The 16,393-nt window shown below is 33.1% G+C and overlaps 5 protein-coding genes across 9 annotated transcripts in view; 2 read left to right on the forward strand and 3 right to left on the reverse strand.

Moving 5' to 3' along the window:
- LOC139098605 (uncharacterized) overlaps positions 1–4,629 on the forward strand; it is a 34,344-nt gene extending 29,715 nt beyond the window's left edge. For all 3 annotated transcript variants that reach the window (XM_070650839.1, XM_070650840.1, XM_070650838.1), the window contains exon 16: positions 673–4,629. In XM_070650839.1, the coding sequence (XP_070506940.1) occupies positions 673–980 (308 nt within the window). In that variant the 3' untranslated portion in view covers positions 981–4,629. The remainder of the gene's footprint in view (positions 1–672) is intronic.
- On the reverse strand, positions 4,524–6,184 carry LOC139098606 (ankyrin repeat domain-containing protein 49-like). The gene is made up of 3 exons (XM_070650841.1): positions 6,038–6,184; positions 5,584–5,972; positions 4,524–5,521 (listed from the first exon to the last, which is right to left on the reverse strand). Exons 1-3 carry the CDS (start codon positions 6,124–6,126, stop codon positions 5,346–5,348), a joined length of 654 nt encoding a protein of 217 aa, XP_070506942.1. The 5' UTR covers positions 6,127–6,184; the 3' UTR covers positions 4,524–5,345.
- Positions 6,185–6,550: 366 nt separating this feature from the next.
- LOC139098598 (putative mediator of RNA polymerase II transcription subunit 29) lies at positions 6,551–8,740 on the forward strand. Its single transcript, XM_070650831.1, has 3 exons — positions 6,551–6,856; positions 6,995–7,645; positions 7,712–8,740. Exons 1-3 carry the CDS (start codon positions 6,619–6,621, stop codon positions 8,026–8,028), a joined length of 1,206 nt encoding a protein of 401 aa, XP_070506932.1. The 5' UTR covers positions 6,551–6,618; the 3' UTR covers positions 8,029–8,740.
- A 2,912-nt stretch (positions 8,741–11,652) lies between these two features.
- On the reverse strand, positions 11,653–15,105 carry LOC139098632 (threonine--tRNA ligase 1, cytoplasmic-like). 3 transcript variants are annotated; one of them, XM_070650871.1, is made up of 3 exons: positions 14,677–15,105; positions 13,889–13,946; positions 11,653–13,795 (listed from the first exon to the last, which is right to left on the reverse strand). In XM_070650871.1, exons 1-3 carry the CDS (start codon positions 15,016–15,018, stop codon positions 11,766–11,768), a joined length of 2,430 nt encoding a protein of 809 aa, XP_070506972.1. In that variant the 5' UTR covers positions 15,019–15,105; the 3' UTR covers positions 11,653–11,765. The 3 variants fall into 3 exon arrangements, with proteins under 3 accessions (XP_070506972.1, XP_070506974.1, XP_070506973.1); XM_070650873.1 differs by lacking the exon at positions 14,677–15,105 and adding an exon at positions 14,340–14,427; XM_070650872.1 differs by lacking the exon at positions 14,677–15,105 and adding an exon at positions 14,210–14,341.
- A 110-nt stretch (positions 15,106–15,215) lies between these two features.
- On the reverse strand, positions 15,216–16,379 carry LOC139098634 (enoyl-CoA delta isomerase 1, mitochondrial-like). Its single transcript, XM_070650875.1, has 3 exons — positions 15,983–16,379; positions 15,772–15,922; positions 15,216–15,704 (listed from the first exon to the last, which is right to left on the reverse strand). The coding sequence occupies exons 1-3, from the start codon at positions 16,235–16,237 to the stop codon at positions 15,238–15,240; spliced, it is 873 nt and encodes a 290-aa protein (XP_070506976.1). The 5' UTR covers positions 16,238–16,379; the 3' UTR covers positions 15,216–15,237.
- Between the last annotated feature and the right edge of the window lie 14 nt (positions 16,380–16,393).

Consider the following 16,393-nt stretch of genomic DNA (forward strand, 5'->3'; position numbering starts at 1 on the left):
ATTGGTAGAATATCTACAGGATATTTTAGATGCAGAGCTTGTTGAAAATGCTTAAAACATAGTTCAATAGTTTTTATTAGATTATTTGAAGTTTTTAAGGTCAGGTGAAGCCGTGACTGGTTTTATTCAGATTTTAAATAATACTTATATCAGAATTATTCAGAAATGTATCCTTAATAGGAACAGAGCATGCATTTGAGAGTATGTTCCACTTAAATAGATTATACCCAGTTGATAGCTATTAAATGTCCAATTGACGACTAATTATAACGTATTATTGTCCACTCGGGATATACTCACCATGCTCTGTGCTTTAAACATGCTCTTTGCCTGCTAGAGCATACCATCTAAGGCTCATCAAACATTAGCACAAAATAGAACCTGAATTGAGCATGAAAATTGTTCAGAACTTATCAACTGTCATTTAATATTCAAATTATATTTGCAACTACAATTAGCTGATTTTCCCCTTTCATAGTTGTTGACCCCTTCATGTAAACCTTTCAGTCTGTTTTTTAACTTCAAACAATAAACATAACCTTTATTTAAATCCTTTAGAACCTTCTTTAATTGTGTACATTAATAATTGATGTTCTGTGGCTTTATATCCTCAACATGAATAATATTGAACATCACTTAATAACATTTATATCTCTTTTTCTCCATCCTCAGGTGGCTTTCCATATCCAACCATACAAAATCATGAATTATTGAGCTTTTTAAAATCAGGTAAACGTCTTGAGAAGCCTGAAAACTGCTCAGATGTCCTTTACGAGCTTATGTTACAATGTTGGACAACAGATCCAGATGATCGACCAAATTTTAGTGATATTTGTAAAAAATTAGATCCAAATAAAAATAGAATTTATATTGACTTTAGTGAACTAAGCCCAAATTATGTATTTCCACCGACATCCGATGGAGTGCATAATAATGAGAAGAACAATAAGAAAACATGTGACAAGCTCTCGAAAGCTTAACTTTATGTATTGTTTTAAAATGTTGATTTTAAGGGGCGACCCAAAAAATGATAAAACTTTTTAATGAAAATCAGTTTTAAGACATTTATGATGAACAAATGTTTTCACAATCAAGTCAGTTAATCCATTTCGGAGATTCATAATGAATACTAAGAAATAACTAGAAATTGGAAGCGGAAAATTCATAGATCTTGTTGAATTAAGCTAGCATAAAAGAAGCAAGCTTCACATTCAAGTGTATTGATTACTCTAAATGAGAACTGTATTGTAATTACATCATGGGAAGAAGTTTAAGGTGTGTTTCCATGTTTTTGTCAGTTACTGAACGCAAAAGTCGATAATGTAATGTCCATATACACTCTTGTTACGATAGATAAAACTGTAAAACTCATTTCAATTACAACACAATTTTAAGGATGGTTTCAATTTTATTTGATTTCGGAATTAGAGTTTCATATGTTGTCGATTCCGTGAGATTTTGTTAATGAGCTCGAAAATGGGAAATTACTGAAGTATTTTTCGCACTAAGAAAGTTCTAAAGTTGAAACTTAAACTGCCTATTTTGTAGAGTTCATCCAAAACTGGAGGACTATCTAGAAGAGATTCAGACCTACAGCCTTGGACAAACTATGAGGTACACCCAAAAACTGAAGGTCTGCGCATATAAAATGCAAAAAAGGAAGAACTGCCGCTCTTAACCGAGCCTAATAACTATTTTGGCTTGAAAGTATAGAAATAAGCCAAGCCATGCCAAAATATTAATGAATTTATCCGGAGAGTTCCGAAATTCAGTCCCAATTACGATGTTTGTGATCTAATTCAGAATTTGTTACCCTAGCATACAAGCATGTTCTCAATGAGCATCTTACAGTAGAAATGAGCATGATTACTAGATACCATAAGATACTCATTGAGCATATGTTTGTATGTTATTAGGATATGATTTTCCAAAGTCGCGATGTCGACGAATTTACGAAACCAAGACATTGACTGAACACAAGACCTAAACCCAGACTAGAAGCTAAATCAAGAACGAAACTGAAAACGAGGCCAAGACCGCGACTAAAAAGTAATTCTTCAAAGCCTCGGTCTCGACAAATTTCAAAATTCGGAATCGAGACTGCAAATTCCTGATCTCGATCGCAATAACCCTCAAAATTTCGATCTAAATTCTTTCATCGGAAATCCAATAGCTATACAATGCATGTAATACAAAAGTGCATTTTCATTAAAATGTTTTAAATTTGGGTCGTCCTTTGTTATTTTGACAGCAATGTCAGAAACGAAAGAAGATAAAAAAAAAGTTCTTGTATTAAGTAAAAAAAACTCAAAATGTGATGTTCATCTGTATGTCCCTGTTGTGGCTCAAGTACAATTTTATTGATTGTTATAGGATTAAGAATTATTGATTAAGATAAAAAAATGATTGTACCTTTTTTGTAAATGTTTTTAAGGATAAGAAATAATGAAAAAAAAAGCAAATAATATTAATTTATAAGAAAAGCTGAATTATTGAATTTTTTTAAAAGCTCTTTAAATGATGTCCAACTATTGAGGCGGATTTAAGCCAAATTTTTTTTTGCACAGACATTTTATACCAAAAGATTTTGAAATTTCTAATGCATTGACACTGCTTAATTTTCTTCATCTGCTTTCAACTAGATGAGGCGTGTGTCAATGTCTTGGAAATTTCCATCCATTTATGGACGTCATTTTTAAATGACATCTTAAATGATCCTTTGTATGTATCGCTTAAAAGCCCCTTTTTATACCCCATAACATAGCATAATTTCAATAAATTTGTATACGATATGAACGATAAATGCTTAATCAGATATGGAATGATCGGTCATCATCGCTGATGACTGCTGCTTGGAGCAATCCTTTATTCAACTTTGTAAAAATGCAGGTCCCGTATATCGACGATCAATTATTAAGTTATGTACAGAACCAATAATTTTTTTATAAAATCTTTCAAAATCTCAGGCTATTCCGTAATAATTATACGTCAACTATCGAAACCCCTAAAAGAGCCGAGTGGACAACTTGAAATAATGCCCAGTTAATTACTAGACCTATGGTCAATTAATGACATATTTTATGAAACATATCAGTGAAAATGTCATTAATCGACCGTCTAGTTATTAACTAGGCATTATATCAAGTTATATACTTGTGAGACAATGAGCATACTCACTTAAATGAGCGTACTCAATAAGATTACTTCCCGAATGGACAAAAATACGTTATGACTAGTTAAAGGGAATTCAATGTTTAGTTAGTGACTAGTTTTAATTAAAGATCGGTCAAGAACTGCAGACCTGCATTTCCTTCGTTTTAGATGCATAAAGTTCGTCCAAGGCTGCAGTCGTGCGTTTTTCGCCTCCAATATTACAATGTATACAAATACAATGTATCTTGCCAAAATTTGTGAGTCGCGAATACATAAGCCTAGTGTAACTAGAATTAGTGTAACTTGAATTACCGAAAAAGCACCCGAAGAATCTGACTACGCCACTATTGCTTTTAAGAATCCCAGTTCTAACAGTTTTTTGTCCACTCGGGGTTGACCATGATCCTTGTGTGTTCGGAAACAATGCTTTTTTGAAAGATTTTTTAATATCCTTTTTACTCTTAGCTTATTTCATTGACGGAATGATGAAAACCGATTCTTGTGTTATCAATATGTGTTCACATATGCATGAAACTATGTAGATATTACACATATTTTCATACATATTCTTTTTGTGGATATTACACATATTTTCATACATTTTCCTGAGCACAGATTCCGAGAAACCGATTATTTATTAACACTCTGAGATTTTTAAGCATGTTTAGATATGATTGACATTTACTATGGAAACCTCATACACCTGGAAATTATGATAATTCAAGTGAAATAGACAAGCGTGTAAAAACGTGTATATAGTTTAGTAACCCTCGATAGTTCACCGGTAATCGAATTCCAACGGAAACAGTATCACGTAGATTCGAGTTCCTTTCAGTTGCAATGTTCGGATTTATCCTTGATTCCCATTTTCTGGCAACTAAAAGTTTCTCAGTTAAATACATATATATTGAGGTTAAGTACAGTTTTTTTATAAATTGTCAAGCATGTGTTTAATAAAAAGAATCATTAGCAAATCGACGTCCAATACGCTTGAAAAATAAAATACTTGATAACAATAAATGGAAATGAAAAGTTGTACATTTGTGCAATAAAAGATTTTAAAAATTTGATTTCTATGAAATTTTAAAGAATGATGCTAGATGTACAAAAAGGCAGTACAATTAGGTACAATAAAAAAAAAGTTTTGATTGTGAGTAATGGAAGAAGTAAGATGTGATAAATGACGTGCAATTAAGGCATAAAAAATTTGAAAAATCATATTATATCATGATAAAAAAGTATTTTTATACAGTTAAAAAAAATATTCAGCTAGTTAGGGATATTTGAAGAGTAATGAGTAATGTATTTATGAGGAATGGACGATTCGGTAATTAAATTATTATTTCACGCATAAAAAAATGTTTATTAAATTTTTTTAATATTTTTAAATCTTACTTTATTCATAAAAAAAATCGAATGGAAGAATTGCTTCATTATTTCATTTTAAATAAATGTTTATAAATGGATATTAAATTATCTTATTGTAAATTTTTTAATTATCTTTTTATCCCTCACATTAATTAAACAGCCTTCAACCCGAACAGCATAGTGTGATCGGTAGGACTCCGTTAAAATGAGCGTGCTGTCGACTCGGATTTTGTATAGAACAGTCAACTCGACTCCATATAAGATCCAAGTCGACTCGACTCAACTCCATGTAAGATCCAAGTCGACTCGACTCAACTCGACTCCATATAAGATCCAAGTCGAGTCGACTCGACTCCATATAAGATCCAAGTCGAGTCGACTCGACTCCATATAAGATCCAAGTCGAGTCGACTCGACTCCTTATAAGATCCAAGTCGAGTCGACTCGACTCCATATAAGATCCAAGTCGACTCGACTCGACTCCATATAAGATCCAAGTCGACTCGACTCGACTCCATATAAGATCCAAGTCGAATTCGAGCTCTGTCATTACGCCGTCATTATTAACAGCAAGACCCAAAATTGCTCAAACGTTACCAATAACAATAACATCAATCCATGATAAAATCCTCTTCACCCCACGGTGCTGCTCGGCCTCACACACATACATCATGTGATTTATTATTACAAACTCTCCCAGCAAGATAAAAGACGTATACCAGGAAATTATGGCTATCGCCAATATGTCCAACAGTAAAATAATACGATTTTTAATTTTCCAAGTAAAATTTAATCGTTAATTCCTGTTAAAGCAGTTTTAAATTTTAATCAATTATACCCGTATTCACAAAGAGAGCTGTGTTAACCATATCAAATAACGGAAATGACATCCCAGTTCTTTTGGCTATTTGAATAGCCTTTTCGTTTGAATTATTCAATATTTCAGGATCAATTTTCGGATTCATAAAGAGAGTCACGAGTGTATCACGGCATGACGATACTGTAAGTAATATTTTGATTGGATTCTCTTATTGATTTTCAGAATAAACTTATTGCACATACCTGATGAAGTTATATGTAAAGGGGTTTGGTCGCCTTCAGATCGAGCATTAATGTCTGATCCATGCTGAAGAAGAAGTGCTGCCATTTTCGAGTTGTTCCATTTACATGCCGAATGCAGTGGTGTCCAATGATATTCAGTTTTCTTATTCGGATCTGCTTTATATTTAAAAAGTAATTGAGCCAATTCGTAATTATTGTTGTATGCTGCCTTGTGGAGTGGAGTGTATCCATCGCGATCAACAGCATGAACTTGTGATGGATCTTTTGATAATATTTCTTCAACTAAGTCATTTTTGTCTTCTTCTGATGATGCCCATAAGATCTCGCGCTCTAATGTTGCATGTGGATTCTTATCTTCCTCAATTCCGATGTCATTTTCAGAGTCATCCCTTGAATTTTCCAGGAAATTTGATTAACAATAACAAAGAAGCCGGAAAATACATTCTCAACTTACCAGCCGCTTACAAACATTCCCGGCTTGATTTTTGCAATCTCGTCTTCACGAATTTGAGATTCTTCGTCATCGGATGGACTGTTACTCATTATTTAATTGATTATTCCTGTTTCTAATTAAGAGATTTCAAAATATTTATGTGTAGATCTCACAGAATAATATTGGGTGATATTTAGTAGAACTGGGCAATATCAAGGTAGATCTTTTTTCAATCATTCGAATAAAGTTGTGAATTTTCTCTTTTGATTTGTATAGCTATGAGCGCATTTTAGTGGATGAACAAATACTGTCATGCTAAATTCATTAGTTGTTCATTCTTCTGAGATTATCTAGGTAGATTAAAATTTACCGACTTTTCAAAATTTAAATTTATGGGTATTTTCATCATTTTTAAATTTTTTGAATTAAAAAAAGCAGTTAAAAACATAAACACTAAATAAAGTCATCAAAACAATTGAAAATTAATTGCAGACAAAATGAATATTAATATTAAGCATATTTACTGTAAAAATGTGCTAGTATATTGTGTGTCGATTCGGAAAAAAGGTAATTTATAGTGGAACTAAGTTAATTACATTAAAATGTCTGACGAAATTAATGAGAAAATGGAGCAAATAAGAATAAAAAATGAGGAGTTGGAGAAGAAGCATCAAGAAATCCTTAAAGATGAGTTGGAAGCGAAAAAACAAGGAGCAACCTTATCAAAAAGTCAGGCAGTTAAAACGAATGAAAAACATCGATACGATAATGTTGAATTAGATTATGATGTCAAAGATGATCAGAAGGAACATGCTAAAAATCCCGATTATAAACCAAAAAGTGAGTCATTCGCAAAAATTGTTATTTGCACAACTTTTTATTAACATCATACAACACATCTTTATGTCTTCTTTTTATACTGCACACTTGCAATTATTTGTTTTCTTCATTTTTTGTCTTTCTTCCCATTCTTCATAGATCGAAGACCAATACTTGGAAAGAAGCAATTAGATGAAATTCCACCAGATCCCGTAAATTTTCTACGAGATGATGATCAAAATAATCAAGCTGATGGTCAAGCTAAGCGACCACAACAGCAACAGCAGCAAAATAATAGAAATCGCAACAATAACAATAGAAATCCACGTCCAAGAAATCATGAGGATGGTGGTGACTCAAGCAACAAGGAAAGGTCATCAAATGATAATCATAATCAAGCTCCACGTCAAAAGAACCCAAATCACCGTCCTAGACCTAATCCACATAATAATAATAGTAATAACAACTATCAAAATCGAAGTAATGATGGACATGATCATAATCAGGCTGTGAATAATGATAGTAATAGCAATTCGCCACGAAAAATTCCTCCACAACAGTTAAGAACTGAGAGACGTGCAGCTCCATCACATAATACAAGTATGGAATCATCAAATAGTGAGCAATTATCAAATGAATCAAAATCTGGTTCAGCTCAACGACAACCACATCAAAATCATCAACAGAATCGTCCAAAACGACCCAATAATATCGATAATAATAGGCCACGACCAAAGCCAAATAAAGAAAGAATTGAAGGAAAGAATGATATAACGGTGGAAGTTACCGATGAAGTGCGAAGTGTTAAATGTAAGCAAGTCAATTGACATTCTTTTACTGATGTATTGGACGGAAGTAACATTTCTTTAATTACAGTAAAATCAAGCGAGAAAACATTCGGTACTGGCCGTGTACGACCATCAGCCGAAAGTTACGAAAATGCAGAAGCAAATAACGACCATGCTCAATCATCAGATGCCCGTAAGCAGCACAATAAGCCACGTAATAACAATACTAGAAAGCCAAAACCAAAAGGACCACCACAGCCTGAATTCCAACATCCAATATTGGATAAAATTGTCATAACGAAAACAAGTGTCCAGGATAGATTGTTGAGAAGTAAAATGATGGATGAAAAGGACCATCAAGAGCCAAAAGTCGAGGCAGAAGCGACAGAACCAGCTACTAATTAAGAATATTTTACTCGAAACCAGGATCTTTGTTTAACAAAATATCTGACTATATCATTTTACTCAAAAAAATATTAAGTATGACTACCTACATATGAAATTATCAATTCATTTATTTATTACACATAACGTCACAATTTTTATATATTTTTTTGGTGCTTGGTTCATTTGTATTTGTTAACTGATTCCAAATCTATTTAATTGACATTATTTATATTATTATTATTATATTATCCACAAATGTCAAGTGCATCGTGTCTATCCTGAATTTTGTAAATTTCCTTCAAGCTTATTATCGTGTCAATATCATTAATATCATATTGAATTGCATTCAAAAATGCTTTTTCAGCCAAATCAATTGATGTCAATGCCATAAAGCATTTTCCCAATTCCTGGAATATCAATTGACATTGATACAATTTAGCAGCTTGAATTAAAAATTCTTTTGCAATAACAAATTCATTAATACGATTAAAATACGATCCAAGATGAAATAATATGAGAAAGTTGTCACACGATTCCATTTCTATGTATGTGTTGAATATGTCTGCAGCTTTTTTAAAATTCTTTATATGTAATAAGTTCAATATGATTGACTTAGCAATTTTTGAATGCTGTAAGGAAAAATTGGAAATGAAAAGTAATGAATTAAATAAAGCAGATAACTTAGTACGCAAGAATCATTAGTAGCTATATGATTCATAATTAATTTAAATTAGTAGCTTTTGAATTATTTCAATTAACTTTTGAATTTGGAAAGTTTGCAGAACTAATGAATAAATTGCATTACGTATACTTCTTTAGGGATGATATTGAAACTATGAAGCAATGCTATTCAAACTAGGAAGTGTCAAACCCAATCCTGTTCTGAATCGTACCCTCAATTCCTAAGAAATTTTGGGGCATAATTAATCTAGAAATAAATCGAATGATACAGAACTATGTCATAGGACTGGATGCTTGTAAGGAATTGGAATAAGTTTCAGGAATTTGGTTTTGACTCCTTTGCTGAAGCTATACTCCACAACTCGGCATTATTATAGATTTATCGCAAAAATTTGATTTAATTATGTCACTGCTTATCACGTGGTATATCACCAAAGAAGTCAAGGAAGGAAGCTGACGATTAAGACAGTATTGCACTTATAATCGGGAATTAGCAAGCGGTAATCAGTCTGGTTTTAGGCAACATCTTTGGGAGGTGATGGATCACAATTATTCTGTACTTACGGCCATCGAAGTAAGCAAGTAAGTAAGTGTCAGTGTACAGAACTATGTGGGAATTGTGAGAACGGGCTCATGAATATGCTCAATTATGTGGACGACTTTAGCGATACGCCGTATTGTGCCGCTTGGGTTAAGAATGATTATGTGAGGAACAGATTATGTAGAAGAGAAGGATCATGTGACTGAAATAGCAAGCAATAACATAAAGCTGCCAAACATTCCAAGATGTAGGATCGCCAGAAGAACTCATAGATTAAACTCTACTCACATTCAAACTATGATTTGCGACATCATTCTCAGAAATTCTATTGAGATGATAAAGAGCCTCTTTATAACATCCTTTCGATGAGTCAATGGCCGCTAACAGATACAAATAATTAATGTTGATTCCATACGATTGATAATATTCCCCAAGGCACAATTCAGCAATATCATAACATCCGATATTAAAAAAGAACACTGCAGACTTTATAAATGAATTTTGACAGCTTAGACAGCATTCATCTGTTGCTGTAAGCCATAAATTGTCTGTACGGTTGTAGATTTTTTCTATTTCCTTATTTTTTGTAAATCCTTTATTCTCTTGAATATTTTCGATACCAAGCATGGCATTAATCACATACTGCATGATGCCTAATTCCTCAATATTGCCATATCTTGACTGCAAATTGCTTATCAAATTCAGACATGCTGGATATTTATGAGATTTGAACATGAAATAAGCATTTAATATGTTTGATATCAGAGATTGTGGATTGATTTTCAGCATCTCGTCAATAGCTACTGCCATTTTATTAAAGTCTTCCTGTTTTGCATTGAATATTGCATAATTTAGCCAGGCTGCTTCCGAATTTGGGTCATTATGGATGTTATGGAGAAGAATATCCTCAGCTTTATCGATCATACCTAGTGATTTATAGATTTGTACTAAAATCAAGTCACTCTCGTTGTTGGATGGGATATTCTCAGAATTTACAATATTTGATACCAATGAACATGCAAAGTCTTCATCATCACAAGAATCTCGGAAGTGATCAAATAGAATTTTTATCTTTGTGGATATTGAATTCTCAGTTTTGCAGGTTTTGGACTTATGAGTAGTTCCTACATCCCATTCCATTGAATTATCATGTTTGAACATCCCATGAGAATATTTTGTGTCAATGCTCACTTCCTCATTCAATGATTTTTGCAATTTTAACAGAACAACAACAAATATTTGTTTTCCTTCATCATCTAATGCCTTTATATCCTCAAGTGACTTATTTTCGTTATTAATTTGAGTTTTCCTGGAAATTCTCTTACTATTTTTTGACATCAAATGCACTTCTGGCTTATAAAATTTGCTGTTGCATTGCGTGTAGCTATTGAATAATTCATTGTCGAATCTGTATAGTGGCACCAAGCAACGAACGGTTCTGCATCCAACATGTAGCAACTTTTCACAATCAATTAATCCAAACAAATGTACATCATTGTTAAGCATCAATTCCATTGAAATTTGTTCATATTTTCTGATGTGGTCATGAAGCGCTAAACATGCTTCCTTTGTGAATATTACAGATTTAAATGTGGCATTTACATTCGTGCGTTGATAAGATTGACAGCTCAAACTGCATAATCGATCGTCAAATTGTGCTGAATTGTCGGTTTCATCATACTGGATGTTCTTGGAATCATTATCAGCTAGACTGGAGTTGCCAAATTCACAGATTCTCGTGACATTGAATGTTGCTTTATTTATTGCCTGAAATGAATTGGAATTGAGCAATTTTTAAGTAAATTAAAGCAATTATTTACCTCAATTGGTGCATTTAAACTGATTAAAATTTTATCATAAATATTATTGCTGTAAACTGATTCCAATGTAAAATTCATACAGTTTTCATATGCTGTATTCATCAATGGAATTTTTGTGGCTGCATTGACATCAAAAGATATTTTCCTAGCAACTTTTATAGCTTTAAATTGTTTGTGAATTTTAATGCTTTCACATTTTATTGAACATAAATCTGACAAGTCAATACTGCTGTATCCAACTGTATCTGCATTTTCAGTCTCATGTTTAATAAGAGTAAGCAATAATCGATTTGAAAATAGATCCGAAACTTGATTTTCATCTGCTACATCAATTGGAATTTTGATGATTATTTCTGGTATAGATTTATGGTTTATTTGAAAGCAGTCATTACTCAAAATATTGTTTACGTATGATGCAATAACTTCATATTCTGTGTCTTCATCGATATCGTACTGTAGGCCTTGAAAATTTGATAAAACTACGTGAATTTCTGTTGATTTTGATTCTTCGGAAATATTTTGTGACATTTTTAAAAAAAAACTGAAAAAATTGACAAAGATTACTGCGATTATTAAATTAACCAGCACATCCTACCAAAATTAAATTTTTAAAACCAAAGCTTTTATTTCATATTTAAGGAAAATGCTTGTTAAGGATATGAATCATATAATATAATTCTGTATTATTCAGGATACACAGTTGCTGATGCTGTCTAGAATGTGTCTTCATCACGAATAAATTCATCGCGAATTTTAGCAAGTTTGCTAATCAGCACATCAATTGTAACTTCACCGTGAACCTTATTATCTCTAGTACGGACATTGACTGTTCCTGAATTTTTCTCCTTTTCGCCAACAACCAAGATGAAATTGCATTGTGCCAATTGAGCATTTCTGATTTTCTTATTCATTGTGTCACCATCATCAGTGTCTGATTCAGCCATAAAGCCAGCAGCATATAAACGATCACGTACTTCATTAGCATAATCGTCTAAACTTGGACCAACAGGAACAACCATAATTTGTCTTGGTGACAACCAGAATGGCCATTTTCCAGCACAATTTTCAGTCAAAATAGCAATCATTCTCTCGACAGATCCAAGAATAGCACGATGAATGATTACAGGTCGTTTCTTCTCGCCAGTTTCAGACACAAAGTTCAAATTAAATCTGATTGGCAATTGGAAGTCAAGTTGGATTGTAGCACATTGATGTGATCGTTTCAATGCATCCTTAATTGTGATGTCAATCTTTGGGCCATAGAAAGCTCCATCGCCTGGATTTAATGACCATTTAACACCAAATTCATCAAGTGAATCTGACAATGCCTTTTCTGCTTCATTCCATACCTCAATTTCACCCAAGAATTTTTCAGGACGTGTGGATAGAACCAAGTCAAATGAGAATCCAAACTTTCCATAGACACATTGTAAGAAGTCTAAACATCCTGTAATTTCCTGCTTAATTTGTTCGGGTGCACAAAAGATGTGAGCATCATCTTGTTGGAAACGACGTACACGTGTCAATCCAGTCAAGGCTCCAGACAATTCATTTCTGTGTAAGACACCAAAATCAGCCATTCTTAATGGCAATTCACGCCATGATCGATTACGATGATCAAACATTAAGCAATGTCCTGGACAATTCATGGGCTTTAATGCAAACTTTTCCTTTTCAACATCAAATGAGAACATGTTGTCAGCATAATGTTGCCAATGTCCAGATGTTTGCCATAATTTTGCATTATACATGTTTGGTGTTATGACTTCTTGGAAGCCACGCTTACGATATTCACTTCTGATGAAATTCATCAATGTATTGTAAATGTGAGCGCCTCGAGGCAAGAAGAAGCATGAACCAGGTGACAATTCGTGGAAGAAGTAAAGTTCTTGTTGTTGACCAACTTTACGATGATCACGTTTTGCTGCTTCTTCTTGAAGTTTCTCCCATTCCTTTAATTGTTTTGGATCTGGGAATGAAATTCCATAAACTCGTTGAAGAGTTTCAGCATCAGCTTTACCTTCCCAATATGTAGAGCTGTTCTTTGTAACTTTCATTGCCTTTATCTTGCCTGTATTACGTACATGAGGTCCACGACATAAATCAATCAATGGTCCACAACGATAAACTGTTGTTGTTTCTGTTGTGACTTTCTCATTTAAGATTCTCTTCTTGAATTCATTGTACTCGAACATCTTGAGTAAGTCAGATTTCTTCATTTCAAGACGTTCGAATGGCTGCTTTTCCTTAACAATCTTCTTGACAAGGTCTTCGAGTGTTTTGTAATGATTTGGTGAGATTCCATCACCTTCCAAAAACATGTCATAGTAGAATCCGTTCTCAATGGGTGGTCCATAGCATAAGCAGCCACCATAACATCGTTCCATTGCTTCTCCAAGAATATGTGCTGAACTGTGCCAGAAAACTGCTTGAGCTTCTGGATCATCGAATTTTAAGAGTTTCAATGTGCAGCTCTTCTCTAATACTCTATCTAAATCCCAAACTTCATCGTCAATTTTGGCAACAACTGTATTGTCAGCCAATCCTTTACTTATACCAGCAGCAATTTCATATGGTGTTGTTTCCCATGATAATCCTTCGACGACCTTTCCGTCTGGTAATGTTATTTGAATTTTCTCTCTTGGCTTGGCTTTAAGCTCCTCCAAATATTCATCTCTTAATTTATCATACAACTTGATACGTTCTTCAATGTAATTTGGTGGTGGATTTAGTTCCTTAATTCCTAAAAAATGAGAAAAATTATTTTGATGAGTTGGCTATCAATAAATTGCACAGCTACGCAATAATAACATTAAATTACACTTAAAGATCTAACCTGTCTCAACACCCATGTCTTCAAGTTGCTTTTTCTTGGCTGCTTTTTGTTTTGATGCCTGAAAAATTAAATAAAAATGTGCTATTAGTTATTTTGCGTGTGACTCACTCACGGAGCTTCCAATTAAATGATGCAATTCATAAGAATGTTTACAAAAAAATGACAAAAAAAGTTATGAAATCAACGTGGAAAAATGAAAAGTAGGTCAAACTCTAAAAAATCTAATATAATTAAACACAAAAGGCACAGGTATTAATAATGCTGAACTAAATTATTAGAATAACACTATTGTCACATAATTATTTTGAGTAATAAACGAACCAAAGTAGCTAAACATTTCCAATTCTCCCTATTTCCACTTTTCAGTTGATTTACTATTAAACTTCTATTAAAATTGATTAATCTGTACAAAGACGTTAATGACATTATTATAATTAACTGATTTTCATGCCTTTTCAGTATCTAACTGCAATTTTTCTAAATTTTCCGATAAATTACTGCTCATATTATTCTTTTTATTCGCGAAAAACTATAAAAGCTCAATTTATGTCTACCGGGAGTTCTACACTTAGCATGAATTTTGGAATTATTGATAAAAATACAAAATCTGTCTGAATGTCAAAACCGTTGCGCAAGTAATTTTAAAAATCGTTGAATTTTATATTCACCAATCTTTCACCACAAATCGAATTCAAAAAAATAATTTCCGTTAAATTTAAAATGTTGCTGTTGCTACTTAAAAATGAACAGCTCATGCATGTGCTGAATCACTGTTCTTTATCACAAACCTTTTGAGGCTCCTCATTTTCAACTTTGATGTCTTCTGGAACTTTGTTTACTTCCACTTTTTCAGGCTTAATTTCTTCTTGTGGCTCAATTTTTGGTGTTTCCTCTACAACAACCTTATCAACTGCCTTGACATCTTCTTCTTTCTGGATCACTTTTTCCTCTTCTTTTACTTCTACAATTTTCTCCTCTTGTTGAGATCCAGCGGCATTTTCATTTTGTTTTTCATCAATAATTTCGTCATTTTTTTCAACATTCTCAATCTGCTCTGTGGTTGACTCTTGTGTCGGCTTAGGACCTTGAGATTTCTTTTTGTGTGTACGTTTCTTCTTGTTATTTCCCATTATAACTCCAAAAACGACTTTGCAATGTCACAATAAGTTGATTTTATGAGACCGAAATCACTACTTCCTTATTCTAAAAAAAATTGTCTCAACATGCCTCGACTGGAATGAAAAATTTCCAATGAATTTTCCCGAATTTCCCATCGTGAAAAGTAAAAGAAAATGTTTTGTAGACATTCTTTAAAAAATATTTTATAGAAACTGTAAAACTTAAAACATTTAATCTTTTTTGCGATCTTTAAGGCTCTTGAAGTAACTTCCAATGATTTTTTGAGTTTCAGGACGTAAAATATGATTAAGGAATTGTTTGGCATCTGATGAACGATTTTTAACCAATTGATTCAAGTCATTTTTACGATAATTTTGCTTTGTTAAGGCACGAGCTAATTTTGGTACATTATCGAATGTCGCAAAGAATTCTTCACTTCTCGCCATTGCCTCTTCCTCATTATTAACGATTTGATCGATAAGTCCGATGTTAAATGCTTCCTGAGTATCCAATAATCTCCCTGAGGTTAATAAGCGTTCGGCATTTTTGCCTGGCAGGACAGCTCTTAATGAATTCATAACCCATTCTGTTGCTACAATTCCAACAGGTGCTTCATTCAAGCCGATCTTGTAGTGAGGTAGCATAAGACGATATTCACAGGATATAGCAAATACACAACCTCCAGCTGGAGCATGACCTTCATTTTTGGAAAACAAAACATGTAAACATTGGGTTATTAAAATAATTGGATAGATTTTACGTACCATTAATAAAGGCAACAGTTGGAAATGATGATCCATACAATTTAAGCCAACTCTCTTGGAAAAACAACCAGAATGCTTCAAAACGTTCTTCACTTGGATGTGGATATAATTCACCGATATCTAAGCCGCTTGAGAATACATTATCACATGACTGTAATTTAATATTTCATTAATAATAGACGCTGTCATTTAATTTGATTGATGTATTTACACTCTTCAACACCATTCCACGGACTTTTTCACGTTCGAGATCATCCATAACGCCACAAAAGTCTTTAAATAATTCCAAGGACAAACTGTTAACTGGCTTACGATTAAGTGACACAACAGACACTCCAGTCTTTTCATTTATATCAACTTGAATTAAGTTCTGTGCAGCACTTGATGATTGATATCTGATGTTATTTGACAATAACCATCTCGATGGAATTGTACAATTTTTAATTAAACGCGAAAAATTCATCATTTACAAGTGATACGGCACAGCAAAATGAACACACTAAAACGTCGCGCCTGTATATATGCGTATATTATTCTTTATTTTATTATTCTCCGTGAGACGTAAAAATATTTCGATGAGAACCAAAAATAATGCAATGTTATGGAACCGACGATAGATTTA

This window comes from Chironomus tepperi, unplaced genomic scaffold (genome assembly GCF_022539635.2).
Source record: "Chironomus tepperi strain 1889 unplaced genomic scaffold, CSIRO-AGI_Ctep_v1 contig_449, whole genome shotgun sequence".
NCBI lineage: Eukaryota > Metazoa > Arthropoda > Insecta > Diptera > Chironomidae > Chironomus > Chironomus tepperi.